Below are 20764 nucleotides of genomic sequence, written 5' to 3'. Positions count from 1 at the left end.
CCTGTCTCTCTTTCTCTCTCCCTCCTTTCTCTTTCTCTCTCTCTCTCGCTCTCTAGCTCTCTCTCCCTCTCTCTCCCTCTCTAACTCTCTCTCCCTCTCCCTCTCCCTCGCTCCTTCTGCTTCCCTTTCTCTCACTCTCTCTCTCGCTCTCTCTCACACCTCTCTCTCTGTCTCTCTTTCTCTCTCTCCCTCTCTCTCTCTCTCTAACTCTCTCTTCCTCTCCCTCTCCCTCGCTCCTTCTCCTTCTCCTTCTCTCTCTTTCACACACCTTCTCTCTCTCTCTCTCTCTGTCTCTCTTTCTCTCTGTCCCTCTCTCTCTTCTCTACCTCTCCTTCTATCCTCCCCGCCTTCAGTGACGGCAGAGTCGCGTGACATCTGGACTCAGCGCCTCGGTTGACGGCCGGCTCGTCGATCGACTGCCGACAGCCCCGGTTCGGTCCCCGTGACCCACATTGACGACACTGACCACTCGCCCCACCCCTGCCCGATAATTGAGTAATCGCGCCACCAGGGCATGTTGACTCGGCCGCGCGGCGAGCCTCGGCGCAGACGGCGCTATTGTGGCGCGGCCGGGCGCCTCGCCCCGCCGGCAATAACGACTCAGAGTCGGTCCGGCGGCCGGCCTCCTCACGGTCGGCCGAGCGTCCACGGCCCAGGGCGGCGCGGCAGGCTGGACGGGTGGGCTACACGATCGTAGCGGTGTAAAACAGGATTGTTCGCCCTAAAACGCAACTTAAGCGTCCAATTAGGAGTAAAAATTTTACGACCCAGGTCCCTGGGCACGAACGACCCGCACTCTTTTGACTGAGAGGCTGCTGGAGGGGGGGGGGGGGGGAGGGGCTGCATCCGCTGAGCCGCGTACCTTGCGGACGGGGCCAAAGGATCTGGCGCCCGCTGGCGACCCCGCTCAGGTTTACGGCCCAGCATGGTGTGGCTTATTGGTGCTGAATGTTATTTATTCCGGTTGGCGACAGCTGTAGGAAAACAAAACATAAAGCCGTCGGCCAATATTGGAACGGAAGGATTGGAGGGTGCGTTGCTGCAATGGCCACAGGGTGGAGGGGTTCAGTGGAGTGCCCGCCGCGGCCCCGCTGACCCTGAGGTCACGGCAATGGGCTAGGCCGCGCCGGTCCTACTGAACCGAGGGTCAGGCGGCCACGGGGAACGTGCGGCAAAAGCACTGCGCTGCCAGACTGATGGGGAAAAGTTTGCACGGAGTTCTGCATGAAGTCAGCTCAGAGCTCAGACGTCGCTTTGTTCACTCGTATGTTCGGGATTTCCTATGGATCTGCAGGCCGGTTCCAGGCTGGCTCAATGTGCCAATCGTAACACTTTTCTCAAACCGATGAAATGAGATCGGATGAGGCTGCCCGTCCGCCGCGACAGATTCGCTCAGAGCAGCGGCAGCTGGATCAAGGCTCCGTTTTAAATTGTTCGCCGATGCAGTGAGCAAATCGCCGATCCACATATACCTTGAGAAGGCTTCATCCAATCCGGCTACAGCCAGTACCAACGGCTCCGGTGCAGCACTGGGCGAGGACACAGACGCGTTCTTCACTTCGCCGTCGCTACCCCTATCCCAACCCCCGCCACACCACCATACCGCCGGCAGACAGCCGACACACCGACGCCACACCGCAATACAGCCAGCAGACAGCCGACACACCGACACCACACAGCAATACCGCCAGCAGACAGCCGACACACCGAAACCACGCCGCAATACCGCCAGCAGACAGCCGACACACCGACACCATACCGCAATACAGCCAGCAGACAGCCGACACGCCTACACCATACCGCAATACAGCCAGCAGATAGCCGACACACCGACACCACACAGCAATACCGCCAGCAGACAGCCGACACACCGACACCACGCCGCAGTACAGCCAGCAGATAGCCGACACGCCGACACCATACCGCAATACAGCCAGCAGACAGCCGACACACCGACACCACACAGCAATACAGCCAGCAGGCAGCCGACACACCGACACCACACCGCAATACAGCCAGCAGACAGCCGACACACCGACACCACGCCGCAATACAGCCAGCAGATAGCCGACACGCCGACACCACGCCGCAATACAGCCAGCAGACAGCCGACACACCGACACCACGCCGCAATACAGCCAGCAAGCACACGCCGAACAGCAGCAGACAGCCGACACGCCGAACACCACGCCGCAATACAGCCAGCAGGCAGCCGACACACCGACACCACGCCGCAATACAGCCAGCAGACAGCCGACACGCCGACACCGCATCACCATACCGCAAGCGCCATACCGCACCACACGACCGCCAGCAGATTACAGACACGCTGAGTCCTGCGACAATATCGTCAGCAGACAAGCACACACCTTAACACCACTCACGAGTGCGGTCAGCGGAGGAGCCGCCCACCAGAGATGGCGTAATGAATGGGCCTTCACCGCTGCGTCATCCGATCATGCAGCGCGGCGACGGGGCCTGTCTGCCTCGCGACTGGAGCGGTCATCAACCACTCGCGGCTTCATGTGGGGGCCACGTGGAGCAGCGAAACACCACCAACCAGGACATCCGGAATGTTGTTACCGCAGCTGTGCTATGTGAATGCATGTCTACTTCACACTCCCCTGAAACGCCATCAATGGGGGCAAAGCACCGTTCTGGGCTCTGTGTCTACTGTAATGACGTCGACTGTCCGCCTGACGTGGCCCTCATGCAACACGCCAACGGCGCGCCGGCCTGTTCCAGATCCGGCGGGCAGCCACGATCGGCGGTAACCTGGAGGGCAGCGTGTCGGGCGGCGAGGCCAGGCAGCGAGGCAACCGCAAGGCCATTCTGCGCATGCTCGGTATGTCATGCTCGTACCCGGCGTCGCCGGCAAGGTCACGTCAGCTGAGGATAGAGTCGGCGCATGCGTCACGCTGCTCATCGCGTTTTATTGTTCTGACCTCATGAATTTTTGACTGGAGTAACGCTCGATCAAATAGATGGGCGCGTTGGTTTCGTCCCCGCCTCTCAAGTGTTTCCAGTTATCGAGTGATTCTCCTCGCCCGTGGGTACCGTGGAATATCACTCCACCGAGCAGCGTCTTGACACGGCCGCCTGGGGCTATGCCGTGTGGCGTGGCTCCCGCTGGCCTGTGCTGCGGCTCGAGGCCACGTGAGTCCTGCTAACGGCCAGGTGCGAGCCCGGCTGTCGGCGTCAGCTGAACACCAGGACAGCTCCAGCCAGGCGCGCAGGCGCGCGCGGGGTTCGCTGCGGGTTCAAAGCTTTCCATAGCGACCAGCTGGTTATTGGCAATACCGGAAGCCGACATTTTTTTATCGGTGTCAAGAGTTAATGGAATATTTTATCGAGACGATATTGAACACTGGAATATTATTAGAGACGTTACTGCGGAATACTGAGCAGGAAACAAAACTAGGAATGGATGAAGTGTATGGGATTTCAGACTGAATGAATATCAGTCATGTGCATCTCTGGCTGTACAGGGCATGGGCCTCTGTTATAGGCTTCAGAATCGATGCAAGATATTGATTTAGTTCAAGTTAGTAGACAATAACGGACAATCTACCGCCAACGCACGACTGGCAGTGCTCCTGCACTAGTTCTTCATGTTGGGATCCCAGGATCGTAACAACGCCATCCGGGGACCCGTGGAGCACTGCAGGGTCAAAACAGAATGATGCTATCTATACGGTGTAATATGCTGTGCCCAGTCATCTAATGAACAACATTGTGAGGTTTTATTTCCAGTCGGAGAATTAACGGATTGCCATACGATGAGGTAGGAACACGTTTTTCCCCACGGTGGGGCGCCTCACAAGGCTTCGATCTTGACCTGTAATGGGCAATGGGCTGACCATGTAACAGGTAATGCGCAGGCATAAAGCATATGGTAGGCAATAGGCATCTTTGCCCGCGTCCATACGCGATAAAAATTATGTTAAAACCATACCCCCAACCAATCGTCAGCCGTGTGTGGCGCCTCCGAGCCAGTATGATCATGCGATGCATAAATAATTCGGATCAGTTAGGTTATGACGCTTAGCGAATGTGTCAACCGCACCGTTAGCAAAATAAGCTCAACCGGAAGTAATGCCGCATACTGAGCAAACATGATACACAAAACACATGCTCACCCATATGCGAAGCATTGAGTGTCTGCTTAACAAGCACAGAACGCTTATAAAACCAGTACAAAAATAACAACACTCAATGCAGGTAATATGGCCACGCCGCGTTGTCATCTTGGCAACAAAACTGAGCGGGAGAAATCACTGCAGCATTTCCGCCACGGAAACGTCCGAACCTTAGCCGGGACGACACGCGGCTGCTGACCACGTCCGACAACAACAGAGAGCTGAAACAGCTTGGAAGGGCGCCCCCCTATTCGGACAAGACGGGAATTACTTGCAGCATGGGTGTGGTGTTCACGCTTGACATGCGAGGAGAGCTGCTGCACGTCGCAGGACGGGTCAGGGCGGGACTCGCTTACCGCTGCCCACACTCGGGGGACGAAGCATCGACGGTCGTTAGCAGAGACGTCTTCAGCCACAATGGCAGGGGGAAACCAGGCCAGATATCCACTAGGGCAGTTAAATGAGGGTAGCCACTGAGGTCTTAGGGGGAGGGGACAACTTCTGCAATTTCTCCCTCTAATTTCAGAAACTGTGATTTTGTCCCCTTCAGTTTTGTCTCCATGGAAAACATGTGTTTTACGTTTTCCCAGTCAAATACGTTTTACATTTACGTACGTCATGCATTTACGTTTTCCAGTCATTTTGTGGCCAGGCTGTTCCCTCCAGAATCCTGCTTAACCGCCACAAATCTGACCTGCTCCCAATCCAAGAGACATGTTTACACCCATGGCTCGACACCTAACAAAAACCGGTACCGGATGGGAGGGGGGGGGGGGGCGTCCAGGTCACGGCAGTCACCACAACTGTCTACCTAGTCTTCTAAGGACTTCGGGTTTTCTTGGGAGCTTCAGCACTTCTATGCGTGCCTCCGAGTCGCCTCTTCTATTCATGCAGGATTTTTGCTCTGATCGGGACGTAAAGAATGTGATTCATGCGTCTCAGCATCGTTTCTGCTCGGGACGGAGAACGCCACGACTGAGAGGAGGCGGTTTGGTGAGAGGGCGCGACTGTGCCGCGCACGTTGACCGGTACCTTTGACCGTACAATTGATCGTTTTTTGTTTGACCTTTTAGTTGGATGTTTCTGTGGCGTCTGGTCACCGAGATCTGGACTGCGATATGCTCCTTTCGACTTTTTTTGGACTCGGAAGTTTCACGTTGCCCATATTAATCAAATTATATGGTGAAGTATTGGTGATGTTGGAACGATCCACAAACACGCCGCCTTATTAAACACACTGGACCTTAATGCATTGACACTATTATATCATAGCTTTTCAAAAGTTGTGGTTTCTGTTGCTGAAAAGTTTACGGTGTTCCGATCAGTGGCTACAAAAACATAAGCCGGTCAAAAGCGTGACTGGCCGGTCCAAAAGACTGACTGGCAGGCCCAAGCGGGACCTCTGAAGCTATTGTAATTGCATGCATTGGCACCCTATTGGTTAGCTTGGTATTGCATCCCAACCTCCCTTAACATGCGCCCGGATGGGTGGTTGGATACCCTTTCCTCGGGTGGGGATCATTTTGACCTCGCTGAGATCTTAAGAGCGAAGGGAGCTAGAAACACCAAATTCACAGAGCGTATTGGACTGCACCTAAACTCACTTATGTCAAAGTTTGAGGGTCTTAGGTTATGATCTTCGTGTCAAATAAGGTTGAAAAATGTCAATCTCCGGGTTGGTCTCCAAAGTGCCCCCAGAACCCATGTACCTGCACTAGGCAAAGATCACATGCCCATTTCAGGTCAGTGACCTTGTTAGACCTTTCAAAGGTTATGGTGACCAAAATCATACAAGACCGCCTTGACATTTGCATTTGAATAAGCGACAAAGATTACGCTAGGCAGTATGTTCCTAAAAACAAAATGTTGACGTTCGTGACATTTGTGACACCCTTAAAGATCCCCTACCGCTGCACCGTAAACCGCGAAATTTCATAACCATATCTTCTGACACGTCTCCAAACCTTTCCGCCTGGGCCCAGATGGCAAATTTCCTCTCTGAAATCTTGCAAATTTGGCCCAAATACCTGGAAGGGACCAGTGCCTAGTGTAAGCCTTTCGCTCGGGGACGTGCTCTTCTCGGTTCTATCCTCGTTCATGTCCCAGAACTTTCTTGAATATCTTGTTACAGGTTAGGTCATTGGCACAGCGGAGATCACGGGGTATAACTTAAGGAACCAATTGCTCATCACTTTTATTCATTTTACTCATATGTTATCTAACTTATTTCAGTAAGCTACCTAATGTTTTTAAAGACGTTTTGGGAATCAAAAGATATAAAGCGCGTTACCAATGTGTTTGTAGGCAAAAGTGAAGAAAGCATAGACCCAGTCACTCAGAGACAATATTTTAAAGCTGGTTCCTGTCATTCTGGCCGCCCACTGCCGGCTGTCAGTCAGGATCAGAATCCGTTCCCTTCTATCCAACGATACAGGGAGACTCGTCCCCGTCTTCTCGGTGGTGTCACTCCTGTCTAAATGTGTGGTGATGGTCTGGTCTATCTATGCGTAACATTTGATCGTTAAATTATCTGCGTGTTATAGTTACGCGATCAAGCTCCTCCCCAATATCTTCGTCAGCCGGTTTGGATTATTGAATGAACTGCCAAATGAACCCATGACGCCTAGCTTTGTGCAGTGCGTTGGTCACAGTCATAGGGGTGAGAGACGGTAAAGCGGTGGCATGCGCTCGAGCTGGAGCTGCAATAAAGCAGGCTCGTCTCCAGCTCCGTTCTTGCAGTTGGCAAATAATTGCAAGCTGCCCGCTGTTGATAATCACTAAGCAATGGTAATTACACTTAAAGAGTTGTTCGAAAATAAGTTGTAACAGAGGCCTCTTTTAAGGGGAGCCCCCGGGGAAAGTACGGTTTTCCGACATCGGTATCCGGGATCGGAGAATGTGCGGCCGTGGGAATCGGAGCTGGCCTTGTCCCGAAGTCCCGGATATGCCTATCCCGATCCACGCACTGCGCTGGATACACGGGAGTATCCCCGCCGACATAGCGTATCCGTCCTCTTCAGCTCCCGCTGGTGCGAGCCACTGTTCCTGGCTCGATGCGCGGGCCGGCGCGGGCTGGCGCGGATGGACACCGGGCAGAGGGGCGATAACGACGCGCGGTCCATGAGAATGGCCGCGCGGACGGCAGCGTTCAGGCGGCACTGAGGCCGCACTGAGGCGGCTGGCAGCTGGGGAGGGCGCGACAATCTAGGCCAGCCGCTGATCGATCGCTGCCAGATGAATGAGACCAGGGTGACAGAGCCGAGAGTGGCGGTCACACCGCACGCTCCCTCTCCGCGCCGCTCCCGGACACGCCCCGGGAAAGGGAGGGGTCGAGAATGGTGGTCACACCGCACACTCCCTCTCCGCCCCACTCCCGGACACGCCCCGGAAAAGGGAGGGGCCGAGAATGGTGGTCACACCGCACACTCCCTCTCCGCCCCGTTCCCGCACACGCCCCGGGAAAGGGATGGGGTGAGAATGGCGGTCACACTAGACAGCCGCCCGTTCCCCTGAGACGTTGGGGAAGGGGAGGAGGGATCGGAAAAAATGCACCGTCTCCAAAAAAATTCAGCAAGTTCAGCGCGTCTGACTGATAGCGCCGCTAGCATTCGACCAGAGGGCGGATAGTGTCGCCTTTTTGGAATAGTTGGGGTTTAGTTTGCTTTCTAGTTTATTTAATAGTATGATTTTTTGTGCTTAACTGCACAACTGTTTGTTCGTTAAAACTACATGGGCGTGGACCTTGAATCATTATGGCCAATCTCCATGCAAAATAGTTGCGCTTTGCAAAGTGCGTTGGTCACAATCACCGAAAACTATACCACTCCCACGGTGGTGATTTTGGTCACTTAACCGTCCAGGCCTGAGCGAGTTCACAACCAAACAGTTTACAAGCAATGCGATTTTTAACAAGGACGCGGGCGCTGCATTAGGAAATCTCTGCAAAATTCTCACAAAGGGTGAACGTTTCAACTCATTGATGGCACCATTTACACAGATTCTGAAGAGCGTCAAAGGCTTGGGGTGTATTCACAGCGATCCGGACGACAACAAATGTGCCCTATCGCTTCATTCATGACGGCATATTCCATATGTCCTGCATCTTTTGATGTTAACAGTGACCCGCACTCAGTGTTAACGGTGAACACTTGTGCAGCACGTGTGCCTGTTGTAATGAGCGGCTTGTCGTGATGTCATTGCATTAGAGCTCAGCGCTTGAAGTGCGATTTTGATAAAGCTAGTAATATATTTATATATTCTGCCATGTACCGTAGTCCGGCGAAGATGATCCGACGGCCGCGCATGGGTGGCGGAAAGAGCAACAATATTGGCCATGGCGAAGGGCCATGGCGAACATAAGTGCGGGGAGTGAGACCAGCCTGGCGCCGTTCGGTTCCGAGTCTGACGGAAGTCGTGCCGGCACGGAAGACGCGGCAGCCGCGCGCCCCCCGGCGCTGCTAGGCGCCGCCCGCCGGAAAGCCCGCTGGAGATAGTCTCAGCGCGCTCTTACGAGCATGGCAGATCTGTAATCGCGTCGCGGAAGATCACGTGGGGAGCCGAGCAGAGAACCGTGATCGACTGGAAATTGTGGTGCTGGAGTGTGGCATATTTTATCGGCCGCCCGGTGTTTAATACTGACAGTAATTAAGATTACGAGCATCATAATAGTACTCAGCTTAGATAAATGGCGTTCTGAGGGTCATGGGTTCAAGGCTGGTGGAGACCATCCCAGCTGCAAGAGAGCTGCATTTATCCTTTCCGAGTAGGAAATATATTAAAATTTATGGCGTACAGTGTCCGAGAGCGACCTGCTTGTGCGTTTGTAATGCTCGTTTCAAATATTGCACGTTGGTAATCGAACTTGTCTTGCTCCTGCATTGTTTGCCTAAGTCCTATTGGTACTTAACACGGCAATGGCACTTTGCCTTCGGATTAAATACGTGAAGAAGATCGCAGGAAAAGCACCATGTGCAGATTTGGTCAGGATGTGAAGCTGCGTCCGAAAAGACGCTTGGAAAATCCCAAAGAGTCCGGTTTGCAGTCCGGTGAAAGAAGTACAAAAAAGAAAGCATTGGTTTCCCATTAGGTGTATCCCGATAATTTCAATATGAAGGGATAAAAGGTTGTGGCGATAGGATCTGAAATGGGCAGCATAGTTTAAGAAGGGAGCTCCGATCTGCGTCTGTGTTTGTATTTGATTTCCAGGGACAATGATTTGCATTACTTTGTGAAGATCCAGAACCACTCGCTGTTGACTGGGTCCTCGCTGTTTAATGGGTTCCCGCGGTTGGTTTGCGTGCAATATTGTTCCTGAAAAATTACAAAAATAAGTACCGCAAAGCAAAGAACAAAAAGCTCACGTCATTTTTATGTGTGAAGTAACAAAGTGTATCGTTTTGAAAGGGAGTCGATGTCAAATGTTGAACAAAACCCGACATGAACCTCACGGAAAACAAATTTTTCTGATGATCCAAAAAATTCCTTGGGTTGGGTGCCATCCATTCAAATTTCGCAACCTATTCAAGCGGCAAAGTTACCGAAGACGTGACAGAAATGACCTGTAGATTGCACTACAATGGTGGTAGGCAAGACGTCGAAAACTGTAGGCTCAAGACCGGTTTGGGTAGCGATTGTCAGCGATAGATCTACCAACTCTACGGCGAAATGAGGTGCCACAACATACGATAAGGGATTCAAAGGACAGAGGTTGGGTATGTACCCCCAGATGCGCCAGGCCCAACCAAGGTGACTACAAGTCATCAGAAGAGGCAGCAAAAACATTAGGTGGTGCTGCATATTCTGTTGAGTTATAGATCTCTGACCCTTTTCATTCCACTTTGCTCGCAGTGGCGGAAATTCGGTTGGCTTTTTCAGCACTGATTTTGTAAAACTGCTCCAAGTACGTCATGGAAATCTGATCGGCTTCAGCGCCGACTTTGTGAAGCTGTTCCAAGTATGTCATGTAAATCTGATCGGCTTCAGCACTGACTTTGTGAAACTGCTCCAAGTATGTCATGGAAATCTGATCGGCTTCGTCAGCACTAATTTTGTAAAACTGTCCCGAGTATGTCATGGAAATCCGATGGTCTTCTTCAGCACTGACTTTGTGAAACTGCTCCAAGTATGTCATGGATCTCGGGTTATGAGTCGCCACCGGAACGGATGTGTCAGCATAATCCGGCAAATACGGAATCCGGCTGCATAATTACAAGTCGGCTATCCGGCACCTAGTATTGTCTCGAGAACACTGGGCTTCGAAACCTGCGCGCATCACCGGATTTTCTGTCAGGGTTCGTCGCTGGGCGGACATCGCCAGAGCGGAGGCGTCAAGCTAAAAAAACCAATGCCTAGCCCCATCTGTGTTCCTCTCCAGTACCGACCTCGGGCCGGACGCCCGTTCCATTCTGTCGGTCTGGTTATTAACGAAGTTGGTCATATGGCATTATCCCGCACATTCACGGACGAACTTGTGCCGTTACGACCTTTATCCCATACCTCCCTTGTCCTGCGCGATCCTCTGGCGAAGAACCTTTGCTTCTTGCCATCTTCCTTCCGTGTGGACTAATCTATTACCACCTTAAGCCCGTGTGATTTCATACCTAAGATATTTTGCTGTATATATATATATATATATATATATATATATATATATATATATATATATATATGTGTGTGTGTGTGTGTGTGTGTGTGTGTGTGTGTGTGTGTGTATGCACCACTATGTACGAACGCATGCATTTGCTCAGGATCTACATCCGGCGTGATATTTTGTCATTGCAATATTGATCACGTATGATCCTATCCCATGCCATCTGTATCATGTGTGATAATTTGAAAGTTGATGTTTTACTTACGATGTGATGTCATACGATCTTATAGCGGACGATCCTTCCCTCGGTGTTGACAACTACAGGCGTTAGCACTGTGTAGAAAGCGTTATTGTACGGCCTCGGTCAGCTGCACCGTGATAGAGCAGAAATGAGCCATCAATTGACGAGATTCATGGCCTCAGCAGGTGATAAAGTCCGGGGTTAGTGTGTGATGACCCGAAGTACGTTGTCCTAAGGACTATTCTTTAGGACTAAGCTTTATATGCACAACAGCATAAGCGATGCAAGATAACGCTGACCAAGCTGCATCAGTTGCCTGTTACCCTGACCTCAGTTGTCAAGCAGTCGTAGAAGTCGAATTTTATTCCCGGAAAACACATGTTTCAAAAATTTGATCGATATCTAGACAATAAGTGACATGAGCTAATTGCGTTTCCTAAAATATCATCACCTTGTCTATGCTAAGATAAAGCGCATCTGCACATGACAGCGCTTCGTGCTTCGTCTGTGACATAACATTTATCAGCTGTCTGGAACGGTAGTCATGCCCCTGACGAATCAGTCGTTAGTCGACCTATGAAAGGCGTCGCACCTCAAACGATCCTCATTATACACCATTTTGCCCGCTTATCGTATTTTGACTATGGGTGATATTTCAAAAGGCTGTTTACAGTTGAGTTCTCAGAAATCATGAGCATGAGTAAGAATCTCGCAGGCTGCTTCTCGACGTCCGGCGTCATGCTTTTACAAGTTCAAGCTATTTTAGAAACCCTATTGGCCGTCGGAGTCTATATCATGGGGCGTTTGATCATGGTCACCTTTTATGTACGAGACTAGAAATATCACGATCCGGAGTATTTAGTCCGGACATCAAAACCTTCCCACCACCAAAAAACTTCGTTTCTCGAAAGCTATCCACACAAATGAGGCGACCGTGATGGCTACATCTCTGTGCTGGGTGAATAAGCAGTGTTGCTCCGACCGTGATGACTGCATCTCTGTGCTGAGTGAATCAGCAGTGCTGCTCCGAACTCGGCCGGCCGGACGGGAGAGGGCTTCACTGAGAGCTGCCACCATGCCAATGGCTGCGAGGGCGGGCAGGCAGGTCCGAGACGACGTGTCTGTTTCCCTGGGGTATGGCGGCTCACTGGGCATTGATCCCGCTACAGTGGCGGCTTAGGATCAGATTACTTGGCAGCGCTGGCACGCCGTTGTCCGATGGAGACGCCCCTACGGCCAAGCTGAGCTGACCGGTGGTCCTTATGGCCCAGCAATGGATGGAGACGATTTGCGAGCGAGTCCGCGGATCCCAGTTGGCTGTTGTGTTGTGGTCGCACGCATTATGAAATTGTGCCGAGCTGAGTGTCGGATATCATGGAGATGAGTGGCAGGTCTCTCTCTCTCTCTCTCTCTCTCTCTTCTCTGGGCTCAGTCTCTCTCACTCTACTCCTCTCTCTCTCTCATCCTCGTCACTCTCTCTCTCCTCCGTCATCTCCTCTCCTCTCTCTCTCTCTCTCCTCTCTCTCTCTCTCTCTCTCTCCCTCTCTCTCTCTTCTCCTCTCTCTCTCTCACCTCCTCTCCTCTCACTCATCCGTCCTCTCTCCTCATCAATCTCTCTCTCTTCTCCTCTCCTCTGTCTCTCCTCTCTCTCTCTCTCTCTTTCTTTTATTCTTTCTCTCTCTCTCTCATCCCTATCTCCCCTCTTTCCTCGCATCTCACTCCCTCGCGCCCCTCCCTCTCTTCCTCTCTCTCTCCCTCTCTCTCCCCTCTCTCGTCTGTCGAGCTGTGAGAGATGCTGACCGCCCGCCGCGCGGTCGCGTCGCCGCTGGTCTGGGTTGAGGGCACCGCGCCGATCCCCCGGGATGACCGGGACTGATTGATAAATAATTGAGAGCTCACCGCGTGGGAAGCCATGCTGGCGAGAAGCAGCGCCGGACACGGCGGCGATCGACGGCCGGACATGCCGGCCATCAGCGGCCGGATACGGCCGGCCCGGCTGCCGGACACGGCAGACCTGTAGCGCGCGGACAGGCCCCGTTAATTGCGGACCCCGCGGAAGCGGACAGGCCAGGTTGTCTCTGCTAATGAATGGCGTCGCTGTGGACGTGGACGGCTGGCACAGGTCACGTCAGGGGAGTCGTAGTTAACGAGATGCGGGGACGACGCGACAGCATGAATGAATGAATGAATGATTCAACCATGACGGCCGGCTCGACATGCTCCACGTTTGGTAACGCAACATCGTTATTCATGTTTACACAGTTATCCAAAAGGAGAAGAAAGAGAATGTGCGTGGGATTGTTGCATTATCCACGAATCGTGGTTTAAGTGGCATTGCCATTATCTGCCGTGCCTTGAGGAGGTATGGTGCAGGCGTTGAGAGATGAATCTGGGTCAGATAGTATCCAGGACGTATTTACCACCAGTGAGAGACCTTGTGGGTGGGACAAACAAGGTAATAACATAGGTAGACGTTCTCAATTGTCATCTCGTAGGGGATACCAGCATATCAGCTAATGGAGCCAGGCCCATTGGAAACCCACACCAGCGGTCTGGCCAATGCGTTGGATGGTCCGCCTTTGATGGGAGCATGGTAGGCCGAGACTATTTGATGTGGCTTTCATGTGTCAGAGCGTCCGGAACACTACGAAACAGAGCAGCGTGCTGATGCACACATGGCTCGAAACTCCATTGTCGTCAAACATCCAATTGCCCGCCAGTCCTGAGGACATCGAGACCAAATATCAAGTAACTATGAAGGTAGTTTGTGCTGGTAAAAGAAAAAGGCTTTCAAGGCTTACTAGTATTTTGCTGCAACTGCACGCTGTGATCAGCTTGACTTAAGCTTGACTGCGATCGCAAGTGCCCATTTTTGGCAGAAATTTAAACTCGATGGTGATGTTTGGACGTTTGGGGCCGCCGACGTCGGGGGTTATTTTGCGCCCATAACTAGAGTAACAAAACAATATGCTAGATAGCGCTAATGATGTTAACCTTAACACAAAATATGTCATAATTAGATAGAAAATTCTGCCTTGCTCAGATACATCACCAAAATTGAATAAAATTCTAACCAAGCAATCTGCATCGAGTCTAAGCTTTATCAACACACTACCGCATTACTGTTAACTTCGTTGCTACATTTAGTTGTCACATGGCTGTTCTGGCTGTGTAATTTCTGCCACGCTGTTTCTGTATGCTAAACGGTCGCAATGTCTCTGTTTAGGCGTTGTTTATTGCAATGCAGATTGCGCGGAACTCCTCAAACTAGTCATTTCAAAATGGTTTGGTTTGCATAGCATTACGGGTGAAACAATGTGACAAAATGAGCTGGGCGATCGTATAATGGCTGCCGCCTTATCCCAGAAGGGTTGAGTATGTCGCACACAACACTTCGAAGTTAACATTTCTTCACCTGAATTTTCATGGCCAACATGAAATGCAAGGTGATGCGAAATGCAGCCTTCTCCCAGACTCCCCTTATTTGATTTCAATAGTAGGCGTCTTCGCCAGTGAGCGCGTCTTTATCTCTTGGTGGCTAGTGGTTTGTCTGGAAAATTCAAATACATTTTTAGCCGAACGACTGAGCTAATTTAAGTGAAAACCCATCTGCCCAGAGCCGCGCCAGATGTACCGCATTCGTCACCGATGATGTTAACAAAATGATAACAGTCCTACCTCGCGAGTGCATCATTGCTGCAAGTGCGCCAAAAATTGTATTGTCAAGGGCGTGACACGCTTGATCTCGCAAAGGTTGTATGAGTCCCGTACAAAATGGTTAGGAGGACAGTTACAGAATGACAACAAATTTATGTCTTGACGATATATTGCTCGGCTGCATTTACTACAAAGCTACGGGTCTTTTTCATGAACTGATGTCGTTTCGCAATTTTTGGCGTACAGATCTGGTGGGGTGCGTCAATTTCAGTGGACGAAACGATAAATTTGGGATGATTTATGACTTTGGTGGCTGAGACTAAGTGTTGCACCAAAAACAAAATCAGAATACCGCAACGTAAAACTTGAAAACGCTCCGTATGCAGGTTGGCCACAGTGAATTGGCCCACACGCCTGTCTTACGTATTTACATGGATGATCTCTATCAGTGCTAGATCGCAACGTTCTGACCGGCTTCGGAAAGGAGGAAGACGGCCGTTTCCCGATCGATTCCAGGCCCTGTGGGTGGAACAGCGCAGCGACCGCTCTGAACGACGGTCGGTGCATCTGTCCGCGCTGTACAACTGGCACGGGACTTTAATCTGCACTCTGCTGAGACTTGTCATCATTCCTTGAAGACGTCTCGAAAGGGTCGGATCCGTGGTTTGCGCCTCAGAGTGCGAGACCGGCCTTGGTTTGCGCCTCAGAGTGGGTGACCGGCCGTAGTTTGCGCCTCAGAGTGGGTGACTGGCCGTGGTTTTCACCCCAGCGTGCGTGACTGGCCAGACGCATCAACGCATTCCTCTTCGCGTACGACTGTCCGTACTCTCCTCCGTCAAAATGTGTTCGTCTCATGTCGCCGTGATGCTGGGTCGTGTGCGAATGACCAACGAGGTTGGCTGAAGATCGTCCGCAGTATTTGCGGTAAGCGGCATTTTTCAAAGAATGACGGTTATTCTTGCCAAAACTGCATGCAACTGCGATCACTGGCTTCACGCCTATGACCTTTTAGAGATCGTGACGGTCGGCCACGGCGACCGAACCAAGCCGGAGATTGTGACAGGCGGACACGGCGACCGAACCAAGCCGGAGATCGTGACGGTCGAACACGGTGACCGAACCAAGCCGGAGATCGTGACGGTCGGACTCGGCGACAGAACAAGCCGGACCCTCATAGTGGCTATCTGCTCATACTTCAAATGTCACTCGTCTGACCTTGAGCCTCACCAGTCAACAAAAAACGGATAAGCACTGCCAAAAACAAAACGAGCGGTGGTGGAAATTGAACCTACGACGGCTGTCCCATACCGTACGCATGTACACTACGCCATAAACCTGTACTCAATGGACCAACTCGTAGAAGCGAAGCACTTGGTGGTCATATTCGTCAGAACTGCCGACTGTCATACGCCAGTTATTTGATAGCCGACTGTCTTATGACATTCAACCATTTGAAAACGCCTTAGAATTCGCGGATCTTTGATTAAGCTCGCGGTCAATAATCAAATAATAACGTCATAGTCAATAATGAAATTCTTATCAAGGGATTCACTCGAATTACAGCTGGTTCGACAAACATCTGTTTCCCGGTATTTACGTCCCAGAATATCGCGAAACTTTCGGCGCTGTCAAATGCGATGCGGAATCGGCCGTTTCCATCGGCCTTCAAAAACATGATGCCCCAAGTATTGCATTTCCTGAATCCGGTTATTCCACCCATCGTATGTGCACACTTAAATGAATAAAATATTTAAAAGATGACGCGTGAAACCCAATGAAAACTGTTTTTCGAGATAAGCATCGTTCCCCACGTATTGTGATTCCAAGTATCTCTTTTGAACTATGTCCAACAGAGATGCTCATTTCGGCACCAACAGCTGGTCGTAAAGTGGTACTTAAAATGCTCTAACGGTGCTTTGGTTGCCAATGCGTGACTTTGATGGCGCCAAAAAATGATGGACAATGTTGAATACGTTGTACAATGCTGTGCATGGCCAGATCTGGTACCAGCCAAGCTTGGCTGGTACCAGGCCGATACTCACGCGCCACTGACTTCGTCGGTGACAGGTTCCCATTTTTAAAAACCTTTATGCAGATCACTGCGCTGATGTTATACAGTTTCTTTGCAAGCGAATACCGTGACAAAACGACAGAATCCGAAGCAGACGCACCAAGTGGGGTCACCAAGCAGATGCAACGACACAGATGCATAAAAAGTGTGGCCCGTGAGCGGGCTCGTGCCTTTTCCTCAGGAGATGTGGATGCGATGATTTGGTGTTTTAGGGCACGTCGGCATCGGGGCCATCTTGCGCCCCAGGAAATGTGGAGCTCCAAACATTGAGAACAGTGGTAGACCGTCGGAAAGGCGGTCAACATCGCATTCCTCACTGGAGCACACAAACACAAGTAAATTTAGTACCAAAAACAAAGAAAAAGACGATGCAGCTTGCAGGTCGCTTACATTTTGGAGGAGTAGCCGATAGAATCGTAATGGCAAGGCGGCACAGTGTCCACGCCAGTACTGACCGGAGAATGTCCACGCCAGGACTGACGGAAGGTGACTACGCCAGGACTGACCGGGGAATGTCCACGCCAGGACCGACCGGAGAATGTCCACGCCAGGACTGACGGAAGGTGACTACGCCAGGACTGACCGGGGAATGTCCACGCCAGGACTGACCGAAGAATGTCCATGCCAGGACTGGCCGGAGAGTGACCACGCTAGGACTGACCGGAGAGTGACCACGCCAGGACTGGCCGGAGAGTGACCACGCTAGGACTGACCGGAGAGTGACCACGCCAGGACTGACCGGAGAGTGTCCACGCCAGGACTGACCGGAGGATGTCCACGCCAGGACTGACCGGAGAGTGTCCACGCCAGGACTGACCGGAGAGTGTCCACGCCAGGACTGACCGGAGAGTGACCACGCCAGGACTGACCAGAGAATGTCCACGCCAGGACTGACCGGGGAGTGTCCACGCCAGGACTGACCGGGGAGTGTCCAAGCCAGGACTGACCGGGGAGTGTCCACGCCAGGACTGACCGGAGAGTGACCACGCCAGGACTGACCGGAGAATGTCCACGCCAGGACTGACCGGAGAGTGACCACGCCAGGACTGACCGGAGAATGTCCACGCCAGGACTGACCGGAGAGTGTCCACGCCAGGACTGACCGGAGAGTGACCACGCCAGGACTGACCGGAGAGTGTCAACGCCAGGATTGACCGGAGAGTGACCACGCCAGGACTGACCGGGGAGTGTTCACGCCAGGCCTGACCGGAGAGTGACCACGCCAGCACTGACCGGAGAGTGCCCACGTCATGGCCGGCAGACACGCGGCGTTCACTCCACTGCCGACAGGCACGCAGAACCCACGCCCAGGTCAGCACGTCTCCCCTCCAGGGTCGGTCGGCGCGCGGCACCCAGTCCAGCCTGTTCCGACAGCGGAGCGGCGTCCACATGGGGACCGCGACCAGTGCCGTCAGCGGCACGAGCTCGGCGCCAGCGTGGGACGGGTCTCGGGTGGAAGTCACATGCAGGCTTGCGATGGCGACGTCTTCAGTTGGCGAACTGTCTTGTCTTGTATGTTTCTCACATTCGTGGCTTCATGACGCCGAGCTGATTCAGACAGCTGGGGCGGATGAAGGCCCGCGGGCAAAGCGCGGGAGCGAACAAAAACGCCCGATTTACCCAATATGTTCGGTGACAAAGACGAACACTCTTGCGGGCCAATTGGTGTCAAAATTGCGATACATGCAGACCATATTACAGCAGATCATCCCAGCTAGACTAACTTCAAAGCTTAGTATTTATCTGTAGTAGCTAACGCTTGCAACGTGACCTTTTGTCGAGCACCTGTTGAAACGTTGGCGTTTCGCAGTAAAAGCAAGGTGCGTCATAAGATGCTACCAAACGTGATAGCTTTAAGCAGGGTAGTTTTTAGCATGTGACAAGAATATACTACAAATTATACCTTATCGGTGCTGACGTCACAGATCAGTGGTGGTGTTGTGGTTTTCCAGTGCTCAATGTGACCAGTACTATTCGAATATATTCAGCCGAGATTCACTTCACACACTAAGCGACATCAAATTTGGTGTGTGTCGACATGTCAAACACATGTGCATATTGGTGCCTGGGCGCCAAAGTATGTCGGCTGCAAGCTCATGCTCCTCATCGACTTGATGGGCATTTGGGGCGTGTTTGGGGGGGGGGGGGGGAAGCCGGCTGTGCGATATCCGACCCCTGAGTGAGAGATTGCTGCCTCGAAGTTTGAGAAGACTGCGAATTGCCGTTGGCTTCGGCTGCCAAGCGCGCGCCAGAGCGGCCTCTTGCTCCTGGAAACTTGTCCATTGAGAGCGGCGAAGCTGTCATGTGGATGCGCGCGGATGAACATAATTTCCTCCCTCCGCTCCGGTGTGAACTTTGTTACGGCGATGGCAGTGGATTCGCTGAGCATTTGCGCTAATGACCGAACTTTATGGCATGCGTGTCCCGTGACTTTAAAGTATAAGCAGGCGTCGATTAAATGTTTAACTATGCCATGCTGCGCGTAGACATCCTCGCGGAGAAAAAGGGCAGAGAAGCATGAGGTTTTTGCAGGGTAAATAAAAATCATTGGAGCGCGATACAAATCTTGCTCAACTCATGTATTATGTCGTGCTATGAAGGAGAAACACGTCCGAGATAGATGCTTGGAGCGGGTGCTTAGAAGAAAGTCGAATACCGATTGCTAATTCGATTAATTTTTAGTGGCGTGCCTACCATGAGATTTGATGCATCTGGGAAACGTGAAGTGGTGTGGACACTCGTCCCCCTATTTTGACCGGTCTGTTTCGCCATTTAAAAAAACCCATCGCGGATCGATATCTAAACTTGGTTGTAATGAAGCAAGACTATGTCCCGACCCCCATGATTTAGGGGCAAAACCCTGGACTCGTTATCCCGTGGCACTGGCATGAGCCGCAGAGGGCACCGCTGGGATTGCTTGGCGCCACTAACATGGAAAGGTCAGCTGACAACTGACCAAGAGCAGCAGTGTGGCGCAGCTCCGCCGTGCCGTAGCGCTGTGCGGCACGGCACACGTACCGGGCCCCAGCGCCGCCGTGCCGTTGCACTGTACGGCACGGCACACGTACCAGGCCCAAGCGCCGCCGTGCCGTAGCGCTGTACGGCACAGCACACGTACCAGGTTCAGCTCAGCAAATGCTCTGAACTCAGTGTCACTCATACAGAAGTGGATTTGAGGATCGGGGCTTAATAATGAAGAATGGGGTCACTGCAGGTCAGCGAAGGCGTGTTAGCGAAAACGAACTGTCCGAAGCAATTCAGACCAGTGTCCTTTCAAACCGCACTTAAAAAGCTCAAATCGGGCGTAATGAGTTACATTCCTGATGATAAGTGTGACAAAAATAATTAATGAAAACAAGTAGGAGACGTTGCGGTCGCCAAGCATTGCATAATGCGCTGCCAATGGACGGTTCACAATTGACACGGCAGCGTTTCGCAGGCGCGGCAAGAGCTAACCTGTTTTGCGCTGGGTACCGTTGGTAACCGGTAAACAAGTGTCTGACTGTGTGTCCTGTGTTTTGTGCCCGCAGGTCCATATGTCCTTTTGAGCCGGTGATGTCATAGTCACGTTCCATTGTGGATGGCCCTGTGAAATTAATATATACATTCGCATAATATATGCGACGCATGCAGTTCTTTAATATACATTGAGTCCACATGCTCAAATACTGGGAAAACAGACAAAATAAGAGATGCTCGTCCTTCGACGGCACCGAAAAACGTTGCGATTCAGCTCACGAGACGGGTCTCGATGCTCAGTTTGGACAGTACGTTGATTTCGAGTCTGGCGTCAGTCACCAGGACTTCGGGGGGATGCCGCTTGGTCACGTTTCCGCCCTTGGGCAGCGCCACCGGGTCGTCGGGCACGTGGCTGCGGAAGACGCTACGCCAGACGTGGCGCAGGCCCATCACAGTGGTGCCCGAGCCAGGGCGTCTTTCAGGATGCCATGAATCAGAGAACGGACGCTGACGCGTGTGGCCCGCCAGAGGCGTCGTCAAAGCAGAACGCCGATTTTTCGGGCGAGCGCCGGTCACAGTGAATGCGCGATATGAACAGCGTGCCACTG

General features: G+C 52.1%; 1 protein-coding gene across 1 annotated transcript in view; it reads left to right on the top strand.

The window, feature by feature from the left end:
- LOC119107076 (neuropeptides capa receptor) overlaps positions 1-20764 on the top strand; it is a 93268-nt gene that overhangs the window by 56042 nt on the left and 16462 nt on the right. The window contains exon 5 of the mRNA XM_037230435.1: positions 2746-2845. Within this exon, the coding sequence (XP_037086330.1) occupies positions 2746-2845 (100 nt within the window). The remainder of the gene's footprint in view (positions 1-2745; positions 2846-20764) is intronic.

The sequence above is a fragment of the Pollicipes pollicipes genome, unplaced genomic scaffold, assembly GCF_011947565.3.
Source record: "Pollicipes pollicipes isolate AB1234 unplaced genomic scaffold, Ppol_2.1 Scaffold_6686;HRSCAF=7923_pilon_pilon_pilon, whole genome shotgun sequence".
Taxonomy (NCBI): domain Eukaryota; kingdom Metazoa; phylum Arthropoda; class Thecostraca; order Pollicipedomorpha; family Pollicipedidae; genus Pollicipes; species Pollicipes pollicipes.
Note: the sequence above shows the minus strand (reverse complement) of the source record. Positions and strands in the feature narration are given on the sequence as shown.